This window comes from Nilaparvata lugens, chromosome 12, assembly GCF_014356525.2.
Source record: "Nilaparvata lugens isolate BPH chromosome 12, ASM1435652v1, whole genome shotgun sequence".
NCBI lineage: Eukaryota > Metazoa > Arthropoda > Insecta > Hemiptera > Delphacidae > Nilaparvata > Nilaparvata lugens.
Genome location: NC_052515.1, coordinates 9,342,332 through 9,369,818, shown reverse-complemented (window position 1 = coordinate 9,369,818; position 27,487 = coordinate 9,342,332). Strand labels below are relative to the sequence as shown.

At 33.7% G+C, this 27,487-nt stretch overlaps 1 protein-coding gene across 1 annotated transcript in view; it reads right to left on the bottom strand.

The window, feature by feature from the left end:
* Nucleotides 1–27,487, bottom strand: part of LOC111056761 (guanylate cyclase soluble subunit beta-1) — a 66,777-nt gene that overhangs the window by 7,783 nt on the left and 31,507 nt on the right. The window contains exons 8-13 of the mRNA XM_039438872.1: nucleotides 26,211–26,339; nucleotides 25,473–25,555; nucleotides 24,261–24,431; nucleotides 21,758–21,995; nucleotides 17,455–17,592; nucleotides 9,076–9,233 (exon numbers count right to left, since the gene is read on the bottom strand). Of these exons, the coding sequence (XP_039294806.1) occupies nucleotides 9,076–9,233; nucleotides 17,455–17,592; nucleotides 21,758–21,995; nucleotides 24,261–24,431; nucleotides 25,473–25,555; nucleotides 26,211–26,339 (917 nt within the window). The remainder of the gene's footprint in view (nucleotides 1–9,075; nucleotides 9,234–17,454; nucleotides 17,593–21,757; nucleotides 21,996–24,260; nucleotides 24,432–25,472; nucleotides 25,556–26,210; nucleotides 26,340–27,487) is intronic.

The window sequence follows — 27,487 nt, the reverse complement described above, 5'->3', positions numbered from 1 at the left end:
TTTATTATCTTATATTGAATATAGGAGTATAGAGTATAGCTAGGTACCTATAACTTACTTAATTTGCAAAACAAATGAGAAACAGTTTCACGAAATTTTGTGATAACGGTTAATTTATTATTATTTGCCATCTAATAAAATATACGGCAATACTAACAATCTATTATAAATGTTTTATTTTCCATATCCTAAATATGTAGTAATAGGAAAATATTGTAAAAAATGAGATTCATTTGCTAAAAGAATGGATCAAAATCTGTAGTGAGGTAGGTTCACTAAATTAGATGTTTGGTCGAGTTAAAAATAATGTTCAATGAACAAATCATTGTATCATATTATGGTAATGGAAATTACGAAAAGTTGAAAAAAAATATATTGAAATCCATCAAGTATGTCGAAAGATATAACGCAATGAAAGTCGATGTTTTTCCATATGCGTCTCTCTGGGCGTCTGACTTCTTGCCCGATATTCAATGGAGACGAGAAATGAAGGAGAAGGAGGCATCATGCTTCCAAACGCTTGAATGTATAGCTTGTACATCTAACTATGTATATCAATGGTGACAACACTCCACCACAGTATACAATACATACAGTATGGAAACTCGGCTAGTACCCTGGCACAAAAATCCGCCATCTTGTTAGGTAGCTCCGCATTGCAATATAGTATTGATGCGAGGTTTGTATGTTTTCGGAATAATAAATGCTGCATGACTAAGCACAAAGGAATTCCGTATTGAAATGTAAATGGAAATATTGATTGTCAGATAATTTTCATGATTCACCAAATAAAGTTAAATGTGAAATGAAATACATTGACTTTTTGGTGGTACGAAGTTCGCCGGGTAAGTTAGTAGTGCATAAAAATTGCATGCAATGAGGCATTATATTAATAGTCCATATGACAGCTGATTTTTTACCAAGTTACATTGAGATATTAATTGCATTGCGCTATTGCATGCAATTAATAATACACTCAACACCTGATTTATGATGAATAGTTTGTTTTTCACAGTAATATTGGCATTAGAAGAAAACTCCTTCTCATTTTGTATTATCCTTAAAATCCAACATTTCAAAAAACCTCATAATACGTCGACGCGGAATTCAAAAAGGAATACCTGTCAAATTTCATGAAAATCTATTGCTTCGTTTCGACGTAAATATAAACATAAAGAAAAACATATAATTAATGAAAACCATAGACTTGAATCTTAGACCTCACTTCACTAGGTTAATCAGTTTTTTTTTCAAGTGATAATATTGGGTACACATTTTGATTTTCTGTAAATAAATAAGTTATGTGCTGAATTAATTCAGTACATAATACAAGAGTAGGCAACGATTATGTCCTGTTGTGATTTCTTATAATTAATTCATTAATTGGGCTAAGTAGTGAATTATTTCAAATTAGGGATCAGGAAGATAGTACGTGCAAAATCATGCATCACTCACAACCTGATCTTCTAAAAAAATAGGTGTAAGGTTTTTAATATAAGTTGTGGACACCTACGACTGACTAGTACTTTGTTCCTGCATATACGACATCGAGAGCTGGACCAAACGCAGCCACTTTCTGACATTCACATTCATGTAATTGGAAATAATTTGCTAGAAATAGATGGCTACAGCACTTGATCGAACAATTTCACACTCATATCTTGGATATTCCGAATTTTTAATTGTTATTTAAACGAAAATCAGTGGTAAACATTCGTTTAAAAGATACATGGCGCGATCTCGTGGATGAAGAACGAACTTTTTGGAAACCCACGCTGACTGTGGCAACACTCCACCACAGTATACAATACATACAGTATGGAAACTCGGCTAGTACCCTGGCAAAAAAATCCGCCATCTTGTTAGGAAGTTACGCATTGTAATAGTATTGATGGGAGGTTTGGATCAATTGATCTCGTTCACTGCCCCATGCCAATCAAAAAACCAGGATTGGAACTTTCTAAGGTCACGTGACGTGTCTAGTATTTGTGCTATGTAAAAAGCATTGGTTGGATAGGCGTTTGATTGAGAGTTTTCATTCTGTATCTATTCTGTGACTCCACGGTCCACATGCTTGATTTCTCATGAATTAACACATTCAATGTTATGCAGAATCCACAGGTTGTCCAGTCGCTGGTCCAGCCTGCAATGTGACCAGTGCTAAACTAGTAGCTGTGTGTACAGTAGACCTCGCGCAGTTATAAACCACAGCCTCCTCTTATACTGTCCATCGGAGGAATACTGTCTGTATGACGTGTCGGCGAGATATCTGTGTGAAAACGGCTAATGGCTGTTGGGGTTGGTGTTTCAAAAATGCTAAAATCAAATTTAATCTCCTTCAATAGGTACATACTGGCAACAGGTCAGCCCGAGTTGAAAACAGAGAAAGATCAACAGAAAATTACTATGTTACTTTCAGTCACTGCATGTAATTTATTAATCTATATATATAAAAATGAATGTCTGTTTGTGTGTTTGTTCGTTTGCTTGTTCCCTATAGACTTGAAAACTACTTGACAGAACGGCATGAAACTTTGGGAATATGTTGTGTGAATATTGGGGATGGTTTCTGACCAAAAAACTCTAATAGGGGGGCTAATAATAATTATTTATTAATTCATTTTACAGACTTGTGTTTTCGAAATTTTAAGCCAAGCCGAGTGGCAACCGAAGAACAGAAAGATGATCATGATTCAAGATCATATTGTGATAATATGATTTAGCATCTAAAGTTACCACCTGTATAATAAACATGTCACCCTGTGATAAATTGTGTACTGGTTTTAAAACGGTCGTTTGAAGTTGAAGTTGGTGTAGTTGATTGGTACCAGCTGTAGCAAATCGTTCCTTAGAAGACCTATACAAATAATTATCACTTCCCTATCATTGAGAAACTGTAAAATGTTGGAAATCATTCACCTCTTGACAGAGAGTTGTTCATATTGCATTCATTAATTACTGAGGAATGACAGACTAATTTACATTTTTTTAAATTTAGCTTAGCTTATAATTATTATTGATCCTAAAATGGAACATGGAAAGAATATTGAATTCTGTGTAATTCATTGTACATCGCATATTTCCTGAACCAATGAAAACATAAAATTCTTCTTTGAAACACTGATTTAACCTATTCATTTTTTGAATTCAACACTTTACTGATAGATATTACTACCAATTGATTGAGAAGAATATGTTTTCGGAATAATAAATGCTGCACGACTAAGCACATAGGAATTCCATATTGAAATGTAAATGGAAATATTGATTGTCAGATAATTTTCATGATTTACCAAATAAAGTTAAATGTGACATGAAATACATTGACTTTTTGGCGGTATGAAGTTCGCCGGGTAAGCTAGTAGTACATAAAAATTGCATGCAATGAGTCATTATATTAATAGTCCATATGACAGCTGATTTTTTACCAAGTTACATTGAGATATTAATTGCATTGCGCTATTGCATGCAATTAATAATCCACTCAACACCTGATTTATGATGAATAGTTTGTTTTTTACAGTAATATTGGTGTTAGAAGGAGACTTCTTTTCATTTTGTATTATCCTTAAAATCCAACATTTCAAAAAACCTCATAATACTTCGACGCGAAATTCAAAAAGGAATACCTGTCAAATTTCATGAAAATCTATTGCTTCGTTTCGATGTAAATGCGGAACGTAAATATAAACATAAAGAGAATTAATGAAAACCATCGACTTGAATCTTAGACCTCACTTCACTAGGTTAATCAGTATTTTTTTCAACTGATAATATGAGGTACACATTGTGATTTTCGGTAAATAAATAAGTTATGTGCTGAATTAATTCAGTACATAGTACAAAAGTAGGCAACGCTTACATACTGTTGTGATTTCCTGCACTAAGTAATAGATAAAATAATAACTTATTTCATATAATGGATCAGGATGATAGTAAGCGCAAATACATGCAACGCTTACAACCTGATCTTCTAAAAAATATGGTTTTTTAACGGTGAAGGGTAAATGTGAGGGCTTGCTATAAATAATACCTACGACTGACTAATACTTGGTTCCTGCAGATACGACAACGAGAGCTGGACCAAACGCAGCCACTTTCTGACATTAACATTCGCGTAATTGGAAATAATTTGCTAGAAATAGATGGCTACAGCACTTGATCGAACGATTTCACACTCATATCTTGGATATTCCGAATTTTTAATTGTTATTTAAACGGAAATCAGTGGTAAACATTCGTTTAAAAGATACATGGCGCGATCTCGTGGATGAAGAACGAACTTTTTGGAAACCCACGCTGACTGAGGCAACACTCCACCACAGTATACAATCATACAGTATGGAAACTCGGCTAGTACCCTGGCACAAAAATCCGCCATCTTGTTAGGAAGTTCCGCATTGCAATAAATTAATAGTATTGATGGGAGGTTCGGCTTTATTTTATTATAGATATGGTTAACGACAGCAAGAGATATGAGTGTGGAACAGAATAGTTGTGAAACTATGATAGCGTCAGAAGTGTCTCAAACTCAATAGTAGGTACTACATGAACTTTTTGAAAGTGATTTGAAAAAAAAGTTGAAACAACAGACGGAAAGTTGTCAACCTTATCATTCTACCTCCATTTAGAGAGGCTTTTGTTTGAGCTGAATGAAATCTTCTATCTCCTATATATATATATATATATATATATATAATATATATATATATATATATATATATATATATATATATATATATAAATGAATGTCTGTATGTGTGTTTGTTTCCTATGACTTGAAAAATACTTGACACAACAGCATGAAACTTTGGGAATATGTTGTGTGAATATTGGGGATGGTTTCTGACCAGAAATCTTAATAGGGTGGCTAATTATGATTATTTATTAATCCATTTTACAGACGTATGTTTTCGAAATTGTCGGCCTAGCGGCTACCAAAGAATGGAAAGATGATCATGATTCAAGATCATATTGAGATAGTATGATTTAGCATCTAAAGTTACCAGCTGTAATAAACACGTCATCCTATGATAAATTGTGTAGGCTACTGGTATTAAAACGGTAGTTTGGATTTGAAGTGTAGTTGATTGGTACCAGCTGTAGATAATTGTTCCTTGGAAGACCTATACAAATAATTATCACTCTCCTATCATTGAGTAGCCGGAAAATGTTGGGAAAAAATTATTCACCTCATGGAAGAGAGTTGTTCATATTGCATTTATTAATGGCAGAATAATTCACAATTTTTTTTAAAATTTATCTTAGCTCATATTCATTCTAAAATGGAAGATGGAAAGAATATGTAATTCCTGGTGATTCATTGTATATCACATATTTCCTGGACCATCTATTGACAATCAACAACTAAGAAAACATTGAATTCATCTTTGAAAAACTGATTTATCCTATCTATTTTCTTTTTAATTCAACACTTTACTTTTAGATATTACTAACAATTGATTGAGAAGAATATGTTTTGGGAATAATAAATGCTGCATGACTAAGCACATAGGAAGTTTGTATTCAGATTGAAAATGAAAATATTGATTGTCAGATAAATTTCATGATTCACCAAATAAAGTGAAGTGTGACATGAGATACATTGACTTTTTGGTGGTACAAAGTTCGCCAGGTAAGCTAGTTGTAAAATAAAGCTTTATTAATAATATGCTGAAAAAAGACAGGCTCAATCACCAGGAATACTATAAATTCTATGAAGGACCAGTAAGCCATTAATTTTGAGTACTTCAATCACTTCCATTATGGACACTGGATACATTATGGACAATCAATAGGTATGAAATTTATTAGCAACAAATTAAAAAACTTTGATTGAAGTGACCCCGACTACTTTCTTATTTATCCGGCGCTACAGCCCTAGGTGAGCTCTGGCCTCCTTCACAACTCACCTCCTTTCTTCCCTGTTCATGGCTCTTTCCTTCCATCCTCTTACCCCCATCTTTCTCAGGTCATCCATCACTTGGTCCACCCACCTGTTCCTTGGCTTACCTTTCTTCCTTCTGGTGTGCAACTTGCTATTAAAAACTATTTTCGGCATTCTAGCCTCACTCATCCTCATCACATGCCTCAACTACCTTATTCTTTGGGCTTTAATGAAGCGTACTATATTTTCTCCTTTTCTTAATGCTTCTATTTCCTCATTTTTTCTTATTCGCCATTGCTGCTCATTAACCTGAACGGGACCGTAAATTCTTCTTAGTATGGATCTTCCAAAGATTTTTTATGCATTTTCATCAGCCATATTCATCACCCAAGTTTCTGCTGCATATGTTGCCACTGGACGCACCAATGTTTTATATATTGTTATCTTGGTGCTCCTGCCGACCAACTTACTTTTAAATAATCTAACATTGGCATAGTAGGCCCTATTAGCTGCTTGAATCCTTTCTTTTATATAAGCATTATTACCTGTGGCATTTATTGGGCATCCTAGATACTTGAAGTTCTCTACTCCTGCAAACTTTTTGTTATTCACGTAGATATTTCTTGGTACTCTGGACTTGACTGCTGACACACACAGATATTGACAGACCCCGACTACTATAATATGAATAACCATTTAGATCAAATATAAGGAATTACTCACATCTCTCATCAACTCGTACTTTTTGTTCACAAAATATTAACACAAAAATATAAGTTATATTGAATGAACTCACGGCTAGTACTCAAGTTTGTCTTTTTCTGGCCGAGCTACAAATAAGTGTAGGTTTATGTTTGACATCTTGTTTTCGTAATCTTGTTGCCTATTAAGAAATTTTTCAATGGATTTTTTTTTGCAATGAAATTTGAATTTCAAAAAATAATTATCAACAAACTCCTAACCAAAGAGAATCTCTGTGCTCAGTTCTAATCAGAATGATTCAGACTCCATATACAGCTGATAGAAGACGCAAATCAAACTGGCCAAGCATACAACAATGGAACAAACACATGGCAAGCTCGCACTTTCGATCCACAGAAAATTTAAATTCAATCAACTGATTGATAAAATTATTTTAAGCTTTCCAATGATTACAACATGTGGTAGAATATAATGTGTCAATTATCTCATTTCCATATGGCATTCACCTTACCATGTTCATAACCTTACTAAAAAGGATCCTTTTTCATCCTTTGAAACTCTTAGAGGCAAAATATCTCAAAATCCGTTCTTAGTGCGCCTCTAGCATTTTTGAAGAATATTTGTGCAGAGTTTTAAGTCTGTAGGCCAATTAGTTTGAGCTGTAGTGTGATTTTAGATGAAAATTTTCAAAAATTCCCTCTCCTGGACCCCTCTCTGCTCCTGGTCGGAATTTTTCTGCATAGATCTAATATTTTTTTGTAGCTGAACAAAAAAGTTCCTCATGACTTTGCTGTGCCATGAGCGGTTAAAAAGTACAAAATTTTGGGGGACTCCAGCTCCCTCAGGGGGCAAAATTTCTGAAAATCCTTTCTTAGTGGATGTTTTAAGGCAAATAAACAAATGTGCAAAATTTCAAGTTTGGAGGCTCAGTAGTTTGGGCTGTGGTGTGATTTCAGTATGTCAGGGCTTAGCTTTTTATAGATATGTAGATAGATAGATAGATGATATAGATTAAGCTGGGTAATCAATTCATTCAAATTAGGGATCAGGATGAAAGCAAGCGCAAAATCATGCAACTCTTACAACCTGATCTTCTAAAAAATAATAAGATCTATTGACTGAGTGTTATATTCAATGATGACAATGAAGTACACCTATGACTGACTAGTACTTGGTTCCTGCAGATACGGCAACGAGAGCTGGACCAAACGCAGCCAGTTTCTGACATCCACATTCACGTAATTGGAAATAATTTGCTAGAAATAGATGGCTACAGCATTTGATGGAACGATTTCACACTCATATCTTGGATATTTCAACTTTTTAATTGTTATTTAAACGAAAATCAGTGGTAAACATTCGTTTAGAAGACATATGGCGCGATCTCGTAGATGAAGAACGAACTTTTTGGAAACCCAAGCTGACTGTGGCAACACTCCACAATAGTATAGATACAGTATGGAAACTCGGCTAGTACCCTGGCACAAAAATCCGCCGTCTTGTTAGGAAGTTCCGCATTGTAATAGTATTGATGGGAGGTTCGGATCACTTTACAGAACCGGATCAATTGATCTCGTTTACTGCTTCGAGTCAATCACAAGACCAGGATTGGAAATTGTATGCAATAATTAATAGTTCATATGACAGCTGACTCTTTACCATGTTACATTGAGATATTAATTGCATGTGGCATTGCATGTAATTAATAATCCACTCAACAGCTGATTTATGATGAATAATTCTATAGTTTGATTTTTACAGTAATATTGGCATTAGGAGGAGACTCCTTTTCCTTTTGTATTATCCTTAAAATGCAAAATTTGAAAAAAAAACATATATACGTCGACGTGAAATTCGAAATTGAATTTGAATTTGAACATACCTGTCAAAATTTCATGAAAATCTATTGCCGCGTTTCTCCGTAAATGCGGAACATAAATAAATATTAACATATAAACATTAAGAGATAGAAATAAAAATAAAAATCTCAATACCCTTTTTGAATAAAAAAATAATAAATGGTACTGAGATTTTTATTTTTCTTTCTATTTTTATTACAAGTAGCCCTATACAGAAAAGAGATAAACATGAAGAGAAATGCAAAACCGTCGACTTGAACAGACCTCACTTCTCTCGGTCAATAAAGGCCAGCGATGGCAAACCAGCAATCCACACACTGGCGCTGGTCATAATTGGCCTACATTGGGCCAACATGTGGATGCTACATTATTGAAGTATGTCACGCGAGATTGTTTTCATAATACATGATTTTGAACCAAAGTTTGAGTCGAAACTTTGGAATGTAGCGGACATCAAAATTATAAAAACTGAAGAGATCAAACATGAATTATAAAACACTGACATCAAACTAACTATATTGGATAGAAACTAAAATCATGTAGGGAGGCTATTTATTCAATTTTTGTGTGAGATTTATTATAGAAACTATTCTGATCCGAATTGAGTAAGAAAAAAAAGATGATTACCTGTAACATGTTTCAGACACGTTGATTTTCCCCTCAGCTCCTGTGGTCTCAGTTCTGCTAGTCAGGTTGACAGTGTTGCCAAATAGGCAGTAGCGCGGCATTCTGTTGCCTATCACTCCTGTTACAACTTCGCCCGAGTGGATACCGATTGTGATTTTCTAAAGAAAGGAAAGAAAATAACACAAATTAATCACAAAATTATGGGCTTAGGCAACCGGTACTCACTACATGAAAAGTATTTTTACTATTATTATTATTTGCTTCAATTATATTTGCCATCATCATCATGAGCATTTTCAGTGTACTGATAACTATATAGTCCATGCAAAATTACTTTTCACTTGGAGGGTCATGCGCAGCAGCATGTATAGCAAGAGGTAGGGATACATCGGCGGCGATGTTGCCGTTCTAAACCGGCCAGCGTTCTCTAATTTCTAGTGAGTGAACTAGAGCTCATGATACACATACGAACTTTCCTCTCTGAGAGCACTGAGTCAACTGAGTCTAATCGATAAATTGGCAACTGCGCTTCTACCTAAAACTCTATTTATCACTGTAATTGGCTGATCTCCCCCCATTTTTCTTCTCCTTATATTCCTCTAAGTCAAACGTAATTTTGTATGGGACAATAATTTTTCGTAGTGGAAGTCATCTGTATTTTTGTCAAATTTTATTACTCGAAAAAAGTGTTATTCTTTTCTGATGATTTCCACGATTTCATATAAATGAATGAGCTGTTTTGTTACAAGCAATATAAACAATAAAATCAATTTGCTATTTTGGAATAACGTACTGTGAGCACTGTACTACTGAGCTTGAATCATTTTTGTTGTAGTGACAATCTTAGATGCTCTATCCCATCATTTTGATATTAGATTAGATTGGAGTTCTTTTTACATGTTAGTTGCCCCCTGTGGGTTGGGGGAGCTTTGAGTCGAACATTGTACTCAATAATGTGTTGAAAACCAGAATTGACCCACAGTATCCCTGCTTGTCGTAGGAGGCGACTAAAAGGGACCCCAAGGCAACTCCAGAAGTTGTCTTGCCTTCAAACCCACAGCCATCAAACTCGGGATCTGCCCCATCAGGGCAGTTTCAGAGGGGCAAAAAGAAAAACCCAAGAAACCAGAGATGGGTGAAAGTCCAGGCACAAATGCGGGTCAAGAAGCTGAGTCAAGGGTAACCAGGTGCCCAAGAGGCAATTTGGTGACCCCTCCTTAAGCGGAAGGACCTACAAATAAGCCAAGAGTGGAACTCACATAGGTAACGAGTTTTGGGTGGAGAGACCAAACCTCACCACTGCTCAAAGAAGGGCGCCCATTTAGGCAAAACTTCTTGGGAGAGGTGAGGCTTTTGACCCTGCAGAGTTTCGGAGGAGCAAAAAGAAAACCCCAAGAGACCAGAGATGGGTGAAACTCCAGTCACAAATGTGGGTCAAGAGGCTGAGTCAGAGGTGGCCGGTCGCCCTAGAGGCAACTTGACCGCCCTTTTCTCAGCGGAAGGACCTTCAAAGAAGGCCAGGAGTGGAACTCACGTAGGTCACGGGGACTATCAGTCTGAAGAGACTCCCAAGCATATCAACAAGCGACCAGGTGATGAATGGAATATTAGTATAGGGAAAAACTCCTGGTTCTTGTAAAGGACACAGGAATTGATCTTTCTGACTGACATACTACTTGGGAGCACAATAAGCTTCGGTTGACTTGTGGGGTTATTTGAATCTTTGGATCCCTTAACATACAATGAACAATAAACAATAGTACATGTTAGCTATGAACAAAAATATTACATTCTGGATTATACACTGTCACGTGGTATTTTAGTACCATAAAATATTTTGAAATGAACTGGTGAATTTTAATAGAATTATAAAATGGAAAAGAAAGATAACCTAGTCAAAGGACCATTCAAATAAAATTGAATATTGTTAGCGATAAAAGAGTAATCGTATTATCTAAAATGATCAGGAAGAACATGCATAACTGTGATTCAACAACTAATGAGAATCCATTGGCAGAATTAAAAATTATAAAGCGGCTTATTTATTATTGGCAGATTATAAAAAATAAAAGTTTGCATGTACATTGAGGTTAGAGTTATTTGTTTACACTTTTAAATGAATCAATCGATCTAGAATAAATTGATAGTTATTTGAATCAATACTTAGCAAATCAGCTGATTGTTCGATCAACCAGTATAGGTTGAATTATAAAAATTTACTCACAAAAGATGTATTATATATACTAGGGAAGGTTTATGTATAGAAATACGGACAATTATTATTGCTGTATAAATATTTATTATAATCTAAAAAGCACGAAAATCCAGAGTATACAAAACTCATATAAAAAACTAAATGTATATTATTTGTTAACATCGTATATCGCGATTTATTTATGAAAATAGTTTAAGATAATCACTCCATATATTTATATAAAAAACTTTTATTTATTTTTTCTATTATAAAGTTGAAGAAGCCCTGATTCTGAAGCAACCAATTGTATTGAGTTTGTTAAATTAAAAGCCAATCAGAGAGAAGCTCACAAATCATTCAAGGAAGAGATAACATTTTTCTGAAAACCACCTTCTTCTGGCTTGTGATCTTGACCTGAGAGGATGCACATGGAGTTTAGGGTTCTTTCTTCCTTTAAATTTTAAAATTATCAAGCCAACCCCTTTTTCAAATGTGAAATATTTGTAATTAATGTTAAATTATCTGTGAACTCAGTGTTGTTGAAGAGTTTGTAATTTGTAATCAATTCCCATGAATATATCTTTAATTCGGAGAGAAATCTATAAGAAATCTGGACCACACGCTAGCCCAGCAGAGATGAAAGGGACCTGCCTAATTAATTATTGGAAATAATTAATTCAATCCACAAGACCGTCAAGAACATCATTAATGTGAGTGATAAATCAAACGAGCTCGTTTTAAGGCCTTTCTATGCATAGTTGGGGAATTAATCAAAGCGCTATACAAATTAACTTAAATCAAAGAAAAATTCGCGTGTTGTGTGCTATCACATAGTTTATAAGAACATTTTATGAATTTATTCGATATATGTAGGAAGCTTACTTTCGTGCACGGCACGAACTCATTAAAAGCCCTGAGATCTCATGTTTGAATATTAATTTGTTAATTATTATTTTTGCTAATTGATCAAAGTAAGTCATATCAAATCTATAGACCAAACAGGTTTCAAATGGTAGAATTATGAATTGACTTGAAGTCCATATATCAGTATTAAATACAAATTTATAAATTTTAAAACTCAATATTGTGAATGCTATTAAACCTTGTGATAATTATTCAGATTTTAGAAAAGAATTTATTTAAGGGAAATTATATATATAAGAATATTTTATATATATTGTTTTATGGGAATATATTTTGTGTTTTATGTCAGCATACAAAGTCATAGAATTTTTTATTATATCCTAATAATTCATCTCGTGACATACAGTTTGAGCTGTCTTGGTACCAAAAAATATTCAGCAGCATATAAAATTATTGAATCAATTAATATTGATCTTACTAAGAGCACTCCATACTTATCATCCTTTGATGATAGTCATATTAGTCTGCCAGAAAAAATATATTGATAATTATATTAATAAGGTTCCAGTTATATCATATATAAGGATCCAGAGAGCTTCAAGAACTGGCGTTGTAAGTTCTAAGGAATTTCAGAAGGATAAATTGGTGAATACCTGTATTCATGACAAACGTTTTAAGGATCAACTAGAAAAAAACTATAGTTGGTCTTTATTATTCTCTATTGTGTACATGGTTACTGATAGTCAGTCATCAAATATTCTTTTGATTTCCTCATTGGTATTCTTCAAGAACTTCATAGAAGCAGCGGTAAGAATTAATAATCACCGGTCATTGAACCTTATGGTGACTAATTGTATTTGGAGAATTCATGTTTCTACCACTGAGCTAGAGCTGAGGTTTGAACCCAGCAATTTTGCGAGCCGGACGGCCTTAATTATTTGTGAATTTATTCGCAAATGAGGGACTTTAGCAACTGCTCTTATAAATATCAAGAACATCGTATCATCTACAAAGGATTTACAATTTACCATCTTACACAAATGTCACCCAACAAGTGGGGCAAAGGTCTACGTCTTTACACAATGGCTTCATAACATGGGACTCTATCATAAGAGATAACCCCTCAGGAAGCACGTCTTTACAACACTCACTTACAATAAATGGCTAATTATATTCCACGAATTTTACAAAGCATGAAAAATTATCAATCAAAATGAATATTGAATCCAATTTGAACATTGATAATATTATAATATTGTGATGTAACTACATAAATTGGAGGAGTTTCAACAAATAATAATTGTACACATTCGGAAAAGGATATAAAAAATACTGTGATATTATCCTTCCCACTAACATATGAGCGGAATAGTCAGTTAGATAAAATATATATATATAATAGATAGAATAGATATATATAATAATATATATAAGTAGATAGAATTTTAGATACATTATTACGTCTGGTTGGCCTGGAATGGCGTTATACAGTACAAGTCAAGGTGCTCACAAAATTCAAGACAGAGGACGCTGAAGATGTTTCTTGAAATTATTTTTATAGTTAGTCAATCAGTTTGATTTTAGCAATTAGTTGCTCAACTGGTTGAGAAAAGTTTCACAAACTTTATTCATTTATAGTCTAATTATGCATGAGTCATGTATAAAATTCAATGAATATAGGCTAGCCTATCAGGTAATATATGATGGAGAAACCTCCTTAAATATTTTTATCACTATTAAATTTTATAAAACTTTTAAGTGAAAAAACACTCACATTATTTGATGTGGCGACGTCCGTTTCGTGCTGGTATTGCACATTTTCAAGCCAAACAGGAACTGAAGTGTTTAAGGTTATGAGGGTGAAATTTGGTTGGGGTGGAGGGGAGTTTTGGTGGTTAATGGAGGAGTATTTAAATGAGTTTGTCAAACAGGGTGTGGGAGGAAAAGTTGATTTGGTCATTTAGAATATTGCTTGGCTGTTGTTTGGTGTGTTTGTATATTTCAAACTGTTCTAGTACATTTAATTTTCTGTTTTTGTGGAATAGTGGAGTATTTCGAGGTTGTTGTCTATGTCAGGGTGTGTGTGGTCAGAGGAGATGATGTGTTCTGCAAAGGTGGAATGGGAGGACGGATGGGTTATGGCTCTTGTGTGTTCTTTGAATCTTATATTGAAATTTCTAGCTGTTTTACCGATGTAGAATTTGCTGCAATCTCTACAATTTAGCTTATAAATTCCTGGTCTATTGTATTGATTTTGAGAGGTGTTGTGTGGGGATAAAAGTTTTTTCAGTGAGTTTTTTGTTCTGTATGCAACCTTGTATTTTATTTTCTTGAAAGATGCTGCTATTTTGTATGTTTTATTGTTGTGGTATGTGAGGGTGACGAATGCTGTATGATTATCAGTGTTGTATTTGTCAGAGTTTTGTGGATTGTTCTTGTTGTTTTTGATTTTTTGTAGCAGTTTGTCAATCATTGAGGGTTTGTATCCATTTTGTTGTGCAATATATTTTATTGTGTGCAGTTCAGTGTTGTAATCTGTGGTTGTCATTGGGATATTTATTAATCTGTATAGCATGTGGTTGTAGGCTGCAAGTTTGTGTTGGATAGGGTGATTTGAAGTGCAATGGATTGTGGTGTCGGTTGTTGTGGGCTTTCTGTATATTTTGAATGTTTTGAATGATTGGTTCTGTTTTGTGATGGTGATATCCAGGAAATTTATGCTGTTGTTGGTTTCTAATTCAAGTGTGAACGTCAAATTTGGGTGTATGCGGTTGAGGTGGGTGTGTAGTGTTTCAAGTTGTCGTTTGTTCCCCCTGTATAGTATTAATATGTCATCTACATATCGGAACCAAGTGAGTATTCTATTGGATTGGATGTGTGATTTGGGATCATGGTTGTGTAGGATGTGTTTTTGTTCTATAGTGTGAATGAAAATCTCTGCTAGAATGCAAGATATGGGTGATCCCATAGGGAGGCCATGGGGTTGAAAATAAAATTTACTATTGAATTCAAAATAGTTTTGTGAGGTTACAAGTTTGGTTAGAGTTATTATTTCTTGCATAATGTCCTGTGGGGTGTTGTTTGATTGTAGCATATCTTCTAGGTATTTTATTGTCTCCTGTATAGGTACATTGGTGTACAGATTGGAGATGTCAAATGAAGCCAATGTTGCATTATGTGGAATCTGGATTTTTTGCAGTTTATTTGTTAGTTCTATGTTGTTTTTTACAGCAGTGTGTTCATGGAATGTTATATGTTGTCTTATTGTTTTATCTAGATGTTTTGCTAGGTTGTGGGCCGGGGCTTGTATGTGGTTGATTAGAGGTCGAATGGGTACATCAGTTTGTGGATCTTGGGTAGGGCGTTCAATTTGGGGGCTGATGGGTTTATGTTTTTGAGGTGTTTTTTGTTGGTATGTGGTATAATATGTTGGGTCTGGTTGATGGCATTCTTTATTTGAGCCTGGTATTTGAGAGTGGGGTCATGTTCTAGTTCAATAATGTTGTTGTTTGTGATGAATTGCTCTACTTTTGAGTTTAGATCATCTTGTTTCATTATCACAGTGATTTGTCCTTTGTCAGCTGTAGTTATGACTAGGTTATGTTCTTGTTGTTTTTTGTTGATATTTTTCATGATTTTGTAGTCAGCATTTGAGTGATTTTGTGTTTTGAAAGTGTTTTGGTTTCGGGCTATGTCTTGTCTCAAGTATTCTTGATTCTGGTATTGTGTGTTTTGTATGGCTGTTTCGGTATCAATGATTGTGTGTTTCAAGTGTGTAAATGTATTTTTAGGTATGTTTATGTTATGTTTCAATCCCTTGTTGAGTAGGTTAATCTCTAATTGATTGAAACTAACTTGTGTGGTGTTGATGGTGCGACTATGGAAAGGTTGGGAAGATTGAAGTTTTGGAGTTTGTGTATTGGACAGTTTTTCAAATTTTCGGTTGTGTTTTGTTTTGATCTTCTGTGACATTTGATATACTAAGTTGTTAGTATGTTCAATTACTTCCTGGAGTTCAATATAATGAAGGCTTGCACTTAATTTCAAGTGTAGTTGATAGGCAACTCGGTTCAGTTTGTCTTTAGTTCTATAGAGATGTTGTACTGTATTTTTGATGAATAGCTGTTGTGCTTGCTTTTGAGTTTTTTGTGCTGGTGTGTTCTTGTTTTTTATAGTTATTTTTGCATAAGTAGGAGTTATCTGATTGTGTAAGCATTTGAGGTTGTAGGATATGGCTGATGATGTTTTCATAACCTTAATTCTTGTAGTTCTGTAGGTGTGGATGAGTTTTGTCCTTTCGGCAGAAATCTGTTGTTGGTTATCCATCTTGTTTCCACTATAATTATCACTATTAAATTTTATAAAACTTTTAAGTGAAAAAACACTCACATTATTTGATGTGGCGACGTCCGTTTCGTGCTGGTATTGCACATTTTCAAGCCAAACAGGCTTAAATATTTTTCCACAGTATGACAGTTCACTGATTGATAGCGGTTAGCAGATTCATTAAGGAATAATAATGATAATTAGGTTTTAGCATCATAGTTGAACGCTTTTTTGGTGCAAATTTGAAACAGAAATTCTGATTGTTTTTATGTGATAAATTACAATTTGAAGCAATTTTGGACATTTGTAATGGTGAAGATGATTTTGAAAATGTTTTTTTTTCTGTGAAAATTGAGTTTCAACCTCAAAATTGTTCCAGCAATCACATTTTTAACTTAATTATGTATAACGCTAGTTCGCCTCCATGGTGCATTGGATAACGCTAAATGGACTAGCAATTAATGATAGCGGTCAAACTTAGGTCTCCTGACCGAAAACTACACAACATCTCAAAGAAATTGGAAATATGCAGTGTATATCTAGGCATTTGAGACTCATGAGCTATATATTTGTTGTGTATCTGCTATACGCCAAATGAATAAAAAATGATAATTAATCGCTCAATGATATAATCCTAATTTTAATTTAATTTAACTTCGGTATCTCATTTTTATTAGAATATATTTTTTGTCAATAATCTGTCTCCAATATTATTCTACCATAGAATAATTTTGTAGCCTATAAAATACCATAGTAATAATAATCAACAGAGTTTATTTGATTCATTCATTTGTGAATACAATAATAATTATACAGATCATTAAAATATAATTAGGATAGAACAACAAGCTTGACTCGAAATAGTTATCAGCAATAATATCTTCATGATTGACAAATATCCTTATGATTAGCAAATATCGTTATTTTTATGATTGACATAAATATCTTTATGATTAGCAAATATCGTTATCTTGATGAGTAATGAGGGTACATACCACAGGCTGACCATCTACTATGACTTTCTGGCTGAGATCCATCATATCAAGGGCCAATCTTGCCATGCACTGCGCATGCGTATTGCATAGCTCCGGTAGTCCACTCACTGCCATGTATTTGTCTCCCACTGTTTCCACCTGAATCAAAAAATAATGTTGAATGTGAGACAAATATAGTTGTGAGTCCAAACGTGTAAATTGGGATTATTTTTCAATGGTTTACATCCATTAAAATCAGGTAAATTTCTCAAATCCATAACAATATTAATAGGAGATCGAATTACCATATCAATAGGGGCTTTCAAGATATTCACATTTTTTGAAAATACTGTTGAGCCCGGTTGCACAAAAACCTGTTAAGTATTAATCAACGTTATTTACGTTCTTTGCAAATAGGCCTACTCTTGAGCCCGGTTGCACAAAAAACTGTTAAATTCTAATCTACCAAATCAAATAAGTCGAATTTAGTTCATTTCAGGCTCAAAAATAACAAATTGAATAATACCTTGCCATTACTAAAATACCATAAGTTCAATTGTGAGGATAACTTGCTTGATTGCCATTGCGATTTGATAAAAGAAACAGATTGTGTCAAGTACCTTGGTTTGCTGATAGATAATAAACTTTCATGGTATGATCATATACATAAATTAAAATCAGAAATGTTAATTTCCATAAGGAACTTCTACTTTTTAATAAATATGTGTCCAAGATATTTTCTAGTACATTTGTATCATACTCTGGTTGAGTCAAGAATTAATTATGGACTCATATGTTATGGAAGTGCATATACAACAAATTTGAAACCTATTATTGTAGCACAAAAGCATTTTATAAGATTGATTTGTGGCAAGCCAAGGATCGAGCACTCGCTACCCCTGTTCAGATCCCTTAATATATTACCAGTCACATATTCCTTTTTGTTTAAAGCAGTTATGGATACTTTCAAAAATAAAAGTCAATTGACAACACAAACCCATAACGCTGATTATAATGTACGCTATAGAAATAGAGTTCAATTACATAGACCTAGGCTTGAGCATAACAGAAGATTTTTTAGATATGTAGGTGGTAAGCTGTACAATGCCTTGCAACCTGACTTACAGGAGTGACAATATAGCCAAATAGTAAAGGCTAGATTAAAAAAATTCATTGTTGCGATTGATGATACGCAGTTGTTTTTATGAAGGTTTTCATGCTCAAAAGTTGATATTTTGTTTTTCATGTTTCATTTAGTTTTTGTATGGTTGGGAATTTGAATAATTTATGTAATTATATTGTGTCATAGCACTTATATTTTGAATGGCTTCATCTGTTGACTGGATGAAGAATAGATAATTATCATTTGGAATGTGCTGCCCGCACGGAGAACTGTTTAAATTGCAATATGATATTATATTATTTTAGTTTCAATTTTTTTTCTCTTGATTCTTTTTTGAAATTTTGTAGTGTCTTAAGATTTTGTATACTATTAATGTAAGACTCTATATATTCCTTCTTTCATTTTTTTCTATGTTTTGTTTGATCATTTTCTATTGTTATTAAATAGTCTATACGAAGAAAGGCCCCACACAGGATTACCTTTGGGGCTTCATTTAGACTATGATGATAAACATGTATTGTGCATGCGTGGGTGTTTGCTAAACCAGTTATGTTATTTTATTTCAATTTGTTTGTACAATGTTTGTTTTTGGTCGAATAAATTATTATTATTATAGAAAAAAATCAATAATTTAATATTATCAATACAATGATCTATGATAAGTGATATCATAATTTGGAAGAGGAAAACTAAGCTTAGCTTGTACTATTCCTCTTTCAAATGTTAATGGTGATGAAGTTCAAAAGGTTATGGTTAGTCCAGCACTACATTTTTTTCTGGCCCGAGAATACTCCTTGAGAATAGTTGACAAGTGATAACAATTTTGAATTTTTGTAAAGCCGAAAAAACATTTGATTAAATGCCACGAGAACCAGTCAGAGAAGGCTTTCTTGAAAAGAAGGCTTCTTTGATTGGTTCTCTTGAAATTTAGTCACGATTATAATTTAAAAGGCTTTTGTGCAACCAGCACTTTATCTGGTAAAATTGGTTGAAAAATCAATTCCAAAATGAGAACTTAGTTTCACAGAATTAATAAATTTTATCAGGGTTTTTCATGCACTTACATTCCTTTCCCTTCCACCTTGAAAACATAAGACTTTTCTCATTTCTATAGAAATTGTATATTCATGTAAACTGTAATAAATTAATTAAGTTGAACTTTTCATTTCGCTATCGCATGATGAAAAAAATATCTATTGTTTTTTCAATGCTGTCCAGAAAGATAAAATTGTTTTGATTTCAATTCTGTCTCACCTGATAGACAATGAAGTGGGAGTTTCAATGTGATTCTCATTTCTCTCTCATCTTATGAACATTGAAATTCTTATCTCATATATATTTCAATTATCTCCGATATTTTAGGAATGTAAGTAGGCAGTTCAATGCACATTTCAATTCTGTTGCACCTTCAAAAGCTTATAGGATTCTTACTGTGTTTGGTGAGCATGTGGAAAAAGCCTATCCAATATGTCTTCTCCTTTCTCTCACCTATGTCTATTTCTATAGCTGTGAAACATGGGAATTAACAGAAAGAGACAGTCAAAGAATAAATGCAGTGAAAATGGATTTCTTGCGCTGGAGTTGCTGTGTTTTAAGGATGGTTCGAGTGAGGAATTCAGATATAAGGAACAGGGTAGAGAAGCTGCCCAATACCGTTCAGTTGAAAAGAAGCGCCTTGTTTGGTTGGGACATACACAGAGGATGAGAGATGAGTTGTGGCCCAAGAGGGTACTGAATTGGGATCCACCTAGAAAAAGACGAAGAGGTAGACCACCCGAATTGTGAAACAAATAGGTACCTATATTATTTTATACTAGTACGATGAATAGTAAAAACGAATAGAAATGAAAACTAAGTTTATCGAAGTTCAAGTGAAAACGAAGGAATAATTCTTTGTAGAAACAGAGAAATTAGAAACGGAGCTGTAGAATAGACTCGCTTATACAGAGTGAGTCATATGTATGGGAACCCTTTATTAAGATAGAGACTATTGTAGATATAATACTGTAATTTTCAGGATACATTATTGGTCGAATACTTTACCTTTTGACGTACAACAACTAACTTTCAGACCCTCATAAGGGGATGACTTAGGAGTTGTAACTCAAATATTTTAAATTCAAACATCCATTGTGTGGTACATCATTTTAAAGGCTTTTCTGAAACGAGGAAGATGACATCAATGAAAATGATCTATGATACTTGTATCTAAAACGGCAGCTGATTGAAGTTTTAGTTTTTACTTGTATCATAGAATATTTCTATTGATGTCCATCTCTCTTGCTTTTAAAAGGCCTTTAAAATGATGTACCACACAATGGAAGTTTACATTTGAAATATTCGAGTTACAACCTCTAAGTCACTCCCTTATAAGGGGTTGAAATTCAGTTGTACGTCAAAAGGTGGAGTATTCGACCAATAACTTATTCTAAGTTACAGTATTATATCTACAACAGTCTTCAACTTATTGAAGGGTTCCCATACATATGACTCACTCTGTATATTGTTCAAATTTTCGTTGTAGGCCTGGTAAAATAGAGTAGTTGGGAAGTCTTGAAAAAACGTCAATACAGAACAAATATGATAAATATGTTGTGTAGGGGAGGATAGGATCGAAAGTTGAGTTATTGAAGAACATCTTGAGTAAAATCTAAAAACAGTTTTTCTATAAGGCCTACAATGGAAGCAAATTTCAACAATGTCAATCTTGATAAAACGAAAAATTCATGTTTAACTTATTCCAACTTGACTAAAATTCTAACTTATTGAAGGGTTCCCACACATATGATTCACTCTTTATAATAGTCTCTCATCTTATAGATGTTAGGATTCTTTTTAGGATCTGTGAGCGTGTCAAAAGCGGTGTAGAGCTGATTGAGCAGGTTGACAATCTTTATAATATTCGCTCACCTTATAGACGTTAGGATTCTTTTTAGGATCTGTGAGCGTGTCAAAAGCGGTGTAGAGCTGATTGAGCAGGTTGACAATCTTTATAATATTCGCTCACCTTATAGACGTTAGGATTCTTTTTAGGATCTGTGAGCGTGTCAAAAGCGGTGTAGAGCTGATTGAGCAGGTTGACAATCTTTATAATATTTGCTCACCTTATAGACGTTAGGATTCTTTTTAGGATCTGTGAGCGTGTCAAAAGCGGTGTAGAGCTGATTGAGCAGGTTGACAATCTTTATAATGTTCGCTCACCTTATAGACGTTAGGATTCTTTTTAGGATCTGTGAGCGTGTCGAAAGCGGTGTAGAGCTGATTGAGCAGGTTGACAATCTTGATGGCTCCATTGGCGTCAGTGTTGGCTGCGCAAAAGTCCTTGAATCCGACCACCCCGCTGAACAGAAGCGTCACACTGTCGTAGCGTTTGGGCGCAACTGGACGCATGTGACGTAGTTCGTTCGCGACCGACGGAGGCAGTACTGAGTAGAGCAATCTAGAAGTATTTGAAAGAAATCTTGATTAGATTGGAGAGAAGAGGATTTTAGAGAGTTGAAACACTTTATCTCTTGGAGGTCGTTTGCCAACAAATGAGGTAGCACTAGATAGAGAAGTCTGCAAATATTTGAAAGCAATATTAAATAGGAGAGTGGAGGATTTGAGAGAAAATAGTTTAAATTTGAAACATTCTCTCTTTTAGGCATACAATGTCCAGGACGTAACTATGATCTTTGGCGTAGGATGATCTTTATAGTAGGATGTGCACTCAGTAGAAAAGCCTGGGAAATTGGGGAATGATTTCAATTTTATACTAGAAGTACTTGAATCATTTCAATTTTGAATTTAATCATTTATTCATATGCAAATACAATTCATGTAAAAACAACAGGCATATGCTAAAAACTGCTTCAAACCTTAATTTGGAATACACAATTGCACTCTAAGTAGAAAATTTGGAAAGATCGAGAAATAGGCCTAATATTAATTATATGCTAGAAGTGGATGACAAAATCGAAGTAGAAGTAGCCTGGGTAATAGATGATGAAAAATCCATTCTTTAGGAGAGAAGTTCTGGAAATTGGAAAAGAAAACTTGAATGAATGAAGAATTTACTTTTGTGAGATTAATTCCATGACAGAGAAGTCTGGAAATTGTATTGAAATAATTTATTACATGAGAGAGATTTGTAGATCTACTGATGTATGGAACTAAAGAAATGAACTTTTCACAAGAGAGAAGTTTAAGAATTAGCGAAATAGCGATTGAATAGCGAAAATCCATTGACAAGGAGAGAAGTTATGAAAATTGGAGACAAATTTTGATTGAATGAGAGTGGAAAGTTTATAGAGAGAAACCGAAATCATCAATGAGAAGCATAGGAATTTCAAGAAAAATGAGAGAGATGAATCCAAAAGCGAGAGGTCTGAGAAATTAAAAAAAAGAGAATTGAATGCAAAAGAAATGTCTGGAAAATTAACGAAAGAACGAATTTAATAGGAAAAAGCCTAGAAAATTGAAGAGAAAATAAATTGATCTGAAAATACTGAAAATTGAAGTAGACAATTCAGTTAGATAAGAGATAGAAGGGTGACAAATTGAAAATAATCATTCACTCAAATGAGAAACCTGGAAAAAATATCACGTCATATCAAATCTGAAAAATGAAGTCCGGAAAGTTGGAGGAAAATTATAATTCATAGAATAGAAGTTAGTAAAGTTGAAGGGAATATCAATTATTGCATAAATGCCTACACAATGGTCACTGAGCAAATAATTAGGAATAAATGTTCTCGAGTTCTGTGCTATGGTATTGGAAAAATTGATTGGATGATAATGTAAAATGTCATGATATTGCATGGAAAGATGTCAATGATTAGTGTCTAAAATAGCTGTGAGAGTGTACAGCATCACGATTTTATTCTTTTATAGTATAACATCAATGTAAATGCATGCGAATTTGTTGATCTATGATGCATATTGTGATATTCTACGATTATCGTATCAAAAATGGCTAAAATGACAATGAATGATATCAGCAATGATAACTTTTAACAGAGATGAACGAAATATAGTTTTCCTACAGATACCTTGAAAAGTGAGGATTTCTGCACTGATTGCAGGCCGCAAAGAATAACTTTTCCGCACTAGTGCGCAAAGTGAGTACTTTGCGTACTCCAGATTTGCAGCATGACAACGCAAAATATTAGGTTATATGGAGCACCAGTGCAGCAAAATCAAAATTAAGTTGGTAGCTGCACTCATAGTGAGGCCCACGTTATAATGGCAGTGGAGAACAGCGTTGCCTTGCCATTATGTGCCTTCATTATAGTCATTTCAATGCTTACATAACATAAACCCCCTTCAAGCAGTCACATAAATTTTCAATTGAATTACTAATCATTATAATTCAATTATTATTATTATTCAATTTAAAATAAATTAAGGTTTTTATTAATAATAAAATTACACAGAAAAACATTTGATGGATTTCAGGGAATTTTACCCATAATTACCCACTTTTCATATTCAATGGTAACTGTAGGAAAAATTTAATGTGAAATACGTGCGCAAAGTTCGTTTGCTGCACTCAAGAAACCATTCCGCCCTCGCCTACGGCTCGGGCATAAACGTTTCTTTCGGTGCAGCAAACTGTCACTTTGCACACTAGTGGCACAAATAACTATTTCGTTTCGTTGCTTTTGAATTTGTACAGTACATGCTTAATATTGATTCGAGATAATTATTGTAGAATTATACTCACTGATCAGTTTTATTCTTCTCACTATCCAACTGTCGGTAAGTGTGCTGCAATTTATCGGTGAGAATTTCCAAATTTCGGGTCAATTTGTAATCGGCCTCAAATTGTTCACTCATCAGAACCAAATCTCTGGTCGCGTCGTGTAGGGGGATATCGCCAATGTACAGGCCTCGCCTATTGAAAAAAATACGTATTTATCAATTATTATTGAAACTCTATTATTATACTCATTTATTGAATTAATTAGAGTTTTCTAGTGAGATATAATTCAACATGATTCACTAAATTGTACAGGAAAATGTATTAGAATCATTTATGTATTAATTAATTATTTATTTATTGATTGGAGGAATCGAATATTGGAAAAGACTGTCCGATATCATAATTGGTTTTATTTATTTATTGAAATTATATAGATTGGAGAAGAATATTAGTCGATATCATCATTGGCTTCAATCAGTAACTATAATTAATTGAAGTAGTATTCTTAAATTGAAAGTAGTTATATTCAGTTATTAGTTAGAAATTAGTTATATTTATATTAGTATATTCACGATTTTCGTCAAAAGTAATGAGTTCCATGAATTATGGAGCTTTCATTTTTCTTTAGTATGGTAGCATCATAGCATCATTAATGCTAGGACATTCATTATTCAATAATAAGAGCACTATTCTATGACATCTCTTTCGGAAATGCATTCATAAATACAGAGTTTGTTAGTGGGATGAAGGACCAATCACAAGCTAGCTGGTGATTAGGTCACTCCCACCTACTCAGTCTGCTCTCTTCTGATTGCTTGAGAGCTCGAACCGTAGCCAACTATCAATTCCGCCACTAGATAGCTGCAGCGACTGGGAGGTCTATTATTTTTTGTGCTCAAACGAAATGCCTGTGGATTAGCTTCGCAATTTCAATAATTTTCCATCCTTCGCTATTCTTCTATTACTTATCTCTTTTCTTCTCTATGATTTTTATCATCTTATATTTATCCCTTATTATTCATTCCTACACTCTATTTTCAATATGTTTTCCTGTATTGAACGCTTTTCTTCGCCTCTCATAAAAGAGAAGTACTAAAGCGCGTTTTGCTTCTTCTTCATCCTGTTTCATTTTGTCTGTTTCCCGTCTTTGTACGTTTTCAAAAGCGGAATTGTATGTCCAAAGATGAATATTGATAAATTAATGTTTTGAAAGCAATATTTTCATCAGCTTACCTTGTTAAATCATCCAGATTGGCTATGCTTAGATAGCATAGAAATATGATTACATCTGATTCAGGAACGTACAGCATTTGACCCTGAAAATTGAATTAAGAAATAGAATTTTAACATGAGTATAATTTTTGTGGATTCAAGTATAATTTTTTGTGATTGTGGAGGAAGATTTTTGTTTGGATTTGTATTTTTAAATTAATTAATCTGTTAAATTCAAAATTATTGTAGTACATACATTTTTTGGACTCTAAATTGTATGTGAATTAAGTTATAATTTACATAACCTCTAGACCGTGTATTCCAAATTAAGGTTTAAAGCAGTTTTGGGCGAATGCCTGTTGTTTTTACCTGCATTGTATCTATTGTCTATGAATAAATGAATGAATGAATGAATGAATGAATGAATGAATGAATAACAATTGAAAGTTTCTATCAAGTCATGAATCAACCCCCAATTCTAGTCAGTTAATTTCGAATAATTATTATTAATAATCAAATAATCTATTAATAATCAATTTTGACGAATATTATCGATTCGATAAATTGAAAAAATTAAATTTCTGTGTGCAGACATAATGCAGACTGGTCTCTTATGCGTTGCAACATTCCAACACATAGGGAGACGGCTTCTCCTCCGTCTGCTACTGTGTGTGAATGTGTGTTCGCCTTTAGTAAAAAAACACTAGAAGAGATATTTTTTCAAATCAATTATTTTTTTATGAAAGATGTGATACCCACCTTCAACCTGATATTCCTGAAGGCGGGGTCCGATTCAGTTTTCATGACTCCTTCTTTTGTTTTCAGCACGTAGACCTGATTGATGTGGGCTAGAATATTGTCGAACGTCAATTCCAGGTGAGGTCTAATCTACAAAAATTTCACGATATTATTAATACTGTATTTAAAACTACAATTTATTCAATATTGATTAAGGCTGAACACCTCGCTTTCAGAAACTTTTTACTGGTATCAATTTCTCAATGTATTTCAATTTGGATACTATGAAGCAACCAAAATAAAACGAATTCCCCAGAAGAACATTTTTATAATTGAATTATTTCTTAGAAACCTTTAAAGCCAACCATTTAAGCAAGGATAGCCATGCACCGTTCAGTCTAATAGCGACTCTGTTGGTCGTGGGTTCGAATCTCGTCTGTAGGCATGGCCTTTTGACCATCTCATGAAATCACCTACGCACTTTCCATTAACCACGCACAAGCTGGAAGCTCATGTGGGCATCATCCGCAATAAAAAGTCAACCAATATAGAAGACTAAACTAATGGGTTATACCATATAAAGAAAATATAGCATAAGTAGATATCCCATGAAATAGGTCGTTTATGTTCTAAATTCCAAGCCGATTTTTTGTCAAGTCAAGTACTGTCGACTATTTGCTATTATTACTGTTTTTTTGATTGATTGAGTACTTTATTGATGTAGATTACAATATATACTGGCTTATACAATTATATACAATAGCTTACAATACAGAAAAATTATAGATAAATTTACATAATATAGACTAAGAAAATGAGTATTGAACTGTATATGATATGAAATTTTTGTTGGGGTGAGAGTGTAAGAAGGAACCGTAAAAGAGACTACCAGTGCCACATAGCTTCACGGAAAATAACTAATAGGACTATCAGCGAAATTTGCAACATAAACAACAAGATAACCAAGATAACAGCAAGATAAACAAGATAATCATGAGATATCTTCTTATGCTATCTTTTGTCTATAGTTATACTTTCATCAACTCTATCCTTTTCAATCAAAGTCAAAATAGAATATCTTATTAGTCTCTAACTAGGTGCTATAATAATACTGAGAAAATCATTTTAAAAATCTTTCTGGGTCGATCCATTTAAGAATTGGTAGCAATTAAATCCATGAAATTGAGAAGTTACCATCCATTACATTTTTGTTTATAGAAAATTATATTAATATGATAACCAGAATATCAATTGTCAGAAAATTGATTCCACTTTTAAAAAATAGCTCGAATATTTTT